The sequence below is a fragment of the Peromyscus leucopus genome, chromosome 1 (assembly GCF_004664715.2).
Source record: "Peromyscus leucopus breed LL Stock chromosome 1, UCI_PerLeu_2.1, whole genome shotgun sequence".
Taxonomy (NCBI): Eukaryota; Metazoa; Chordata; class Mammalia; order Rodentia; family Cricetidae; genus Peromyscus; species Peromyscus leucopus.
Window position 1 is genome coordinate 105,050,383 of NC_051063.1, and position 6,536 is coordinate 105,056,918.

The window sequence follows — 6,536 nt, forward strand, 5'->3', positions numbered from 1 at the left end:
ATGGGTGGATGGAGTTAAGGGGGCAGCTACAGTGGAAGAGCCAATTACGGCCTTCAGTCCCAGAAACCTCTCACCTTAACAACAACAAAGCCCAGCATCACTGCCTGGGAAGAGAAGGCAGGTACACCATGCCACATCACATGAATCAACTTTCATCTCCCTTCCAGCTCTTGGCTACTGACTCCCAAAACCACCTGCCAAACCAAAGAACACAGTGTATACAGAGGTCAGGAGCTTGGGGCAGCTGAGGGCACAGAAGACTCCCCCATCTTTATGAGCAAGTCAACATTCCTCAAATGTCCCCCTCCCAGTGCACCCCACAGTCTGACCGAAAACATTTATGCAACGACAAAGGCCTCGTGGGGGACAAGTTAAGGGTGGGTAGTGTGCCTAAGGACTCTGCCAATAGCAATCAGAAAAGAACAGAAAGCAGCTCCTGGGGAGGCTGGAGGAGGCCATGGAAATACACCACGAGGTTCAGGGAGAGGAGAGAGAGGGCTGGAAAATTGTAGTAAGAATTCAGAAAATCTGAGTGAGCCAGACTGCCCAGAAACGTGAGCATTTGGATCCCACTTGTACCCATACAGTCGTATTTTATTCACACAGACAAACTCCCTCCCCTCTAAGACATAAGCCTTGCCCAAGGCTCCAGCTCTCCTTGAGGGAGGCCCCTTAATGGAATTACAAGAAATGCCTCAGTGGCTAAGCTGCGCAAGCTAGCAAAAAAGAATACACTTCTCTGAACACAGATCCCTTCATCTGGACACAGCGGGCATTTAGAAGCATAGAAACTTCCAAGAACAGAATCATCAAGCCAAGAAGGGCGTCTCTATTAACTATCAAAGAGAGCTGGCCACATTCTATTTCTCGTGAGTGTATACACTTACAGTCATAGACTCCTAGAAAGCCAAGGACTCAGACTATGTCCAGTCCCTGTATTCTAGAGAAAGTGACACCACCACCCCACCACCACCCCGTGAGGGAGAAATCAGGACTGGCCAGAGATCCTAGATCTTTCCCAGCAGAGTCCACATTCACTCCAGAGCTCTGGAGGGGATGCTTATAGAGATGTCTAAGTGACAGGACCAGAAGAAATGGCTTCCACTTGCAAGCAAAAGGACTCAGTTGATAGACAGTGAAGAATTCCTGAGTACAAGAATGGGCAACAGGCTTGGGTCCTGCCCAGAATGGTGCCTGATCTTTGTGCCGCACCTCCCAGGGACACCACCCTCACACCAGTCCTCCTCTTTGGGAGTTCAAGATATTCAAGGTCCTTTTCTCTGAGCCTGTGGGCGCCATGGCCTGCGGCTGAGGGAACTTGAGAGGCCAGCCCTGGAACAGGTGCTACTGCACAGCTGTCTTGGGGCTTGCGGCCTGGAGCCAGTGAGTGAGGCAGAGACCTCTACTGGTGGGAGTGGGGAGGTGCAGAACCCCGTGGTTAGAAACCCAGACACAGGGCCTGCCCAGGGCTGGGCTTCAGGCCTTCCCTTCCCTGCTTCTCACCCAGTCATGCGCATCTGGACAGATGGACAGAGAGAGGTGACTAAGCTGCACAGCAGGGCAAGATTCCATAGTGGTAAGTGTCCCATATACATATTTCCCTAGACCTCCCCAGGCACATTTTCTTAGGGGCTGCTCATCTAGTCCTCCCCACAGGGCAGAATACCTACACTCTCCCAAAGTCAAGAGGACTCAGGAGGAAGATGAGGACATCTTAAAGACAGGCAGTTAATGCTACCGTGATCCTCAAACATCACCCATTTAAGGGCAAGCATCTTACCTCACAGGTGGCAGAGGCAGGGGAGGACGCAGTACCTGAGGTTACATTTGGAACCAGGGATAGAGCAAGCACTGTGGCCCTGACATTCTGAGTGTGAGTTTGCCTTTGGAAGCAGAGCGTATCTGAGGCCCTTTTGTCCGGGCCTGCTTCTGGGGTCTGAGAGTCCATCCCCTGGGAACCAGAGCTCCAATCCCCATGAGGACTGGGCTCTCATTTGGTAATTGACTCTTCTCCTGAAAGTAGCGTGGACGAGAAACCTGATGCATGTTGGATCGTTCGTGAGGACACAGTGCAGAGAGAAGCAAGTTCTAGAGAAGGCGTCGGACATGAGATAAAGAACGGGGCCACTCCTGGGTCACAGAGGGCATGAATGACCAGGGTAGGACCACACAGATGTGACTCCACCTGGGACTGGGGTCATCACCAGTCAGAACCAGGCCAGAGCCTCCAGCCTACGTGACCACTCCAGCCTCAGGTAGAATTGGGGTTCAGTCCGTGCTGAGGGCTGGACAGTTAGGGCTCAGCTTACAGCCTAATTGAGACTCAGTATGGATCTGTGGGTGGAAGGAGAGCCAGAGAGAGAATAAATAATCTTGGCTGAGCAGCCTTGGACCTCAACTAAGGAGTGTGCCCAAACCCTTACTCTCGGGCCCTGGGTGTGCTTCAAGGTGTGGCCACCTTGAAAGTCTATCCCGCACACACCTGCAAACACCCATCTGTTGACCCCGTTTATAAAAGCACTCTGGAGGTCACCAGGAGGCTTCATATACACCACACACTTGAGATCTCTCTCCTACTAAGACTTTTCATATGAGACCCTGGAAAGGATACTAGCAGGACAGGAGGCGTGTACAGTATGATGGCAAAAGTCACAGACCAACATCAGCATTAGGCTCAGAGACAGCTGAAGTGTCCTAACTCACATGACCAGTAAATGACAGATCTGGGGTTAGGATCTGGGTCTCTGTTCCTTTCTCCGTGGCTCTGTAATAGTCCCCCCCCCCTTTTAGCTTAACTCTAAAAATAGGTAATTTGATGGATAGACACAGAAGAGAAAGCTCTCCCAGCCTTGACAACACCAAGATCTTAACACTCCTCCCTAAACGCCAGGTCACCTCACCTTAGTGACAGTCATTTTCTTGAGTGCCTGGAGCTCTGTATTGACAAGGCTCTGAGGAAGAGAGCATACCTCAGAACCTGGTGACAGATGCGGACTAGAAGGCCAGTGGAAAGCGCAGAGGAGGGGAGGTCAGAAAGGGAGCAAGTCGCCAGGCAGAGGTGACCCTGAAGCTCTGGAGGGCTGGTGGTCATGGGGGGTAGAAGGGGCTTCGAGTAGCCTCTGGCCATCCTCAGAGTAGATCTCCCAGGGCAATGAGATTAGGAAGGAAGCTGCAGGGCCAGGGTGGGTACTGATCGATGTCCTCGGAGACTAAGCCTCTTCCGGTAGACAAGCAGGCAGGCTAGGAGGAAACCCTCAAGGTTCGAGGAAGGACAGGGGACATTTACTGAGTATTTGGCATTTTGCTAGGCATCTGAAAGCACTGCTTCCTCTGACCCTTCCCCAGACCCTTCAGACCCCTGGTTAGCAGCTCCCCTTCACAGATGAAGAAACCGGGGCTCACAGAAGTTTGAAAAGCAACACAGGTGTAAGAGGCAGAGTCAAGGCTGGAACCCAACTCTGAACTCTCTCTGTGTCCTGCTCATGAGGACATCTATGAATCTCTAGCCCCTGGCAGGCTAGGGAGTATCAGACAGACATACAACCTTCCCCTCACCAGAAGAAACAAGACAGAATCCAGCCTCAGCAGCTCTACACAGCCAGGAGCCAGATGGAAGCAGAGGTGACTGGCGGGCTGCACTGTGGAGATGGAAGGTTCTCAGCTAAGAGATGGGCAACCGGGGTCTTCAAGCTAGGCTCTGCCCCTGCAGCCTGGAGCAAAATACTACCCCTCCTTGGCCTCTGTTTCTTTACCAAGGGACTTCAGAAGGGGTTACCAGCTAGAGGGGGCAGTAAAGAAACCGGCTGGTGGCCTCCATAACCTGCTGGAGGCTACATTGTTTTTGAGGAGGAAACTCCGGGCAGGTGGCTGATACACTTTGGGGAAGCTACCTTGCAACACACCTATACAAGTTGTCCTGCCTGCTCCCTGTCACTGAATACTCATAATGGTTTGGAGAGTCTCATTTTATAGATTAGAACAGAGACGGTGAGGGGTCTTCCGTGTCTGACTCCCACCGGATGGTATTCAGTGGGGCTATGGTGGTGAAAACGCCCATCTAGCTCACCATGCCCTGATACCTTCTAGAGTCTCACAGCCCCACATCAGGGTGCCTTCCAGACACTGTGAGGCAGGATTTGGAACTAGAGCTTTGGACAACTTTCTTCTCTTGGCCCTGCCTAAGATCACTCATCTGTTAAATGTGAATGATGGCACCTCACTGCAGTATTGTGAGCCTCAAAACAGATAAAGTACTAGAAAGGTCACCCTACTTTGTTCATCTTTCTGCCCAAGAGCTCTTCCACACAACAGCCTTTCCGTCTCCATCACACTCCTTCCCTGAGGCGACACACCGTGCTGCTAGGAACATGGTCCCTTTCCACAATTCACACCATCCTGCCCGTCCACGGCAGCAGCCCCCTGCGCGGAGTCTTGCCAAGCCCTTGTCTTTCCCAAGACTCACCAGCCCACACTGGTCGTGGGGTCACTCCGGCCGGCCGTGCAGGTGATGCCCGGATGAATTCACAAGTTAGGGTTCCCCAGGTCCTAACACGATCCAGGAACATCCCAGTGGTCCACATCCCTCCCCTGCCTGTCCAGACTCTGCCTGGTTTTTACTTACGGGCTCGGGCTTGCGAGTCCAAGGGGAACCAGAGCATCACGAGTCCCAGCAAAGAGGAGAAGATTCTCACCCCGGGAACCATCCTTCCTGGCCCCAAGGTCAGACAACCCCGGGATGAGCCGGGAGAAAGTAAGACTCTGAGAGGAACACAATTAAGTCCCCAGGATCGAGTAGGACCGCTGCCTGAGGAGTCGGAAAGCAAGAAGAGGTGCCAAAGACAGGAAAGGTCTCAGGTGGGGATGAGAGGCCGGGGACAAGGAGAAAAGGGAGGGAGATGGAGAGATGGGGAGATGAGGAGTTAGAAGAAGGTCCGGCAGGAGGAGAAAACGATGGCAGAAAGGGAGAAGGTGCTAGCTAGAGAACCGGGTCTGCGGGACGCGCGGCTCTCTGGGCTCAGGGCTCGGGTGGCGCTGGCTGGCAGCGGGCGCCGTGGTGCGGGGTCCGGCACCGGCCTGGGGCGCGACGGGGCGGCAGGACCCTCGGTGGCGGCGCGGGGGAGGCTGAGCGCGGCCGCTATGCACGCCTTGGGCGCCAGACGCCGCGCTCGGGCGCATTTGTACTTTGCCGCGGGAAGCCTGCAGCCCCGGGCCGGCCTAGCGCTGGCGCCTCCTCTGAAGCACCTCGAGCTCGTGGATTGGCCACCCGAGAAACAAGCCCATTTTCCCCCTCCCCTCTCGTGGAGGGCTCGGAACCTCCGCTCCAGGCGAGGCGCCGAGTGGAGTCGAAGGGGCTGGGGAGGGGGAAGGGACCACTCGCGCCCTGGGTTTTAACCTCTGGCTCCCCGCGGTACCTAACCTGCAAAGGGCCCAGCCCCCTTAAATTTCAGATGGGATTGAGTCGGGTTGGGGTTGGAGTGGGGAACTGCACAGCACAGGTCTGGGAAAGCTCAGGATTGGGTGCTTGTTGGGGAGTGCAGAAACACTTGCCTTTCTTAACACAGTTTGTGGTCTTGGGCATACTACCTGGGAAGGAGACTCCCCCCACCTCCCGCCAGCACTAAAATGATAGTTTCAGTGACTTTTAAGATCTTCAATATCGTCCTGTAAATGTTGCAAAGGATCAGATAGAACTGGGAACATCAAAGCACTCCAACTTCGGAGTAGCCACACCATTACCATTTCAGGTATCTGGATTCTCCAGTTGCCAGTTGGTGTCTCAAGCGCCATCCCCTGGTTGAGAGCTAGCCCAGCAAGACTTTCCTATGGAGTCACTCCTGCCGTCCCTTAAGCAAGCAGCCCAGGGTGAACTCCACCTGCACAGGTGAGGCCCCACCACGCGGCACGTGCCAGGAACGGCCAGTTGCCAGAGCCCTGTCTTCTCACCAGAAGGTGAGCACGCTCGCACTGACCCAGACCCCAGCAGCCCAGGCAGCCTGTGCCTCCAGAACTCATGCTGAATGAGCTCCTGAACTAACAGGACTTTAAGAAGAGAGCCAGCTCTGTCCACACCACAGCACCCAGGCTCTGCAGAGAATGGCAGACTCAAGGTCCAGCTCCATCCACTCCTTGCTGGGGCATTGTGGGTAAACACAGCCTTCCTTGCTTTGAACTTTGGCTTCCTAAGCTTCTCTTGCACAGCTACCAGGGTGTCAGAGAGACCAGGAGAGGGGTAAGAAAGGAGAGGAGATGGCGGGCCACACCCCACTCTGTCAGAGAATCTGATTTCCAGGTTCAGCAGTGACTGGCAGGGTTAAGACTGGGGTCCCTGTCCCCCTGTGTTGTCACCTCCTCACTCCAGTAATTAGTGGGAGGAGCCAATGACAGGGAAGCAGCCTTCCCTGGGGCTCTCAGGATGAAGACAAACGCGAACTTCCCCCAATACTCCCCAGACTTTACTTCTGCCCATCAAAACTAGCCGCCTCTCCCGCCTCCGGGGTGCAGGGTTAAGTGCACCTCTTTCCTCTCTGTCTTTGGTA

At 54.3% G+C, this 6,536-nt stretch overlaps 1 protein-coding gene across 1 annotated transcript in view; it reads right to left on the minus strand.

Moving 5' to 3' along the window:
* Chrdl2 (chordin like 2) overlaps positions 1 to 5,131 on the minus strand; it is a 28,774-nt gene extending 23,643 nt beyond the window's left edge. Inside the window, exon 1 of the mRNA XM_028877432.2 lies at positions 4,622 to 5,131. Coding sequence (XP_028733265.1) covers positions 4,622 to 4,703 — 82 coding nt within the window. The 5' untranslated portion in view covers positions 4,704 to 5,131. The remainder of the gene's footprint in view (positions 1 to 4,621) is intronic.
* Positions 5,132 to 6,536: the final 1,405 nt, after the last annotated feature.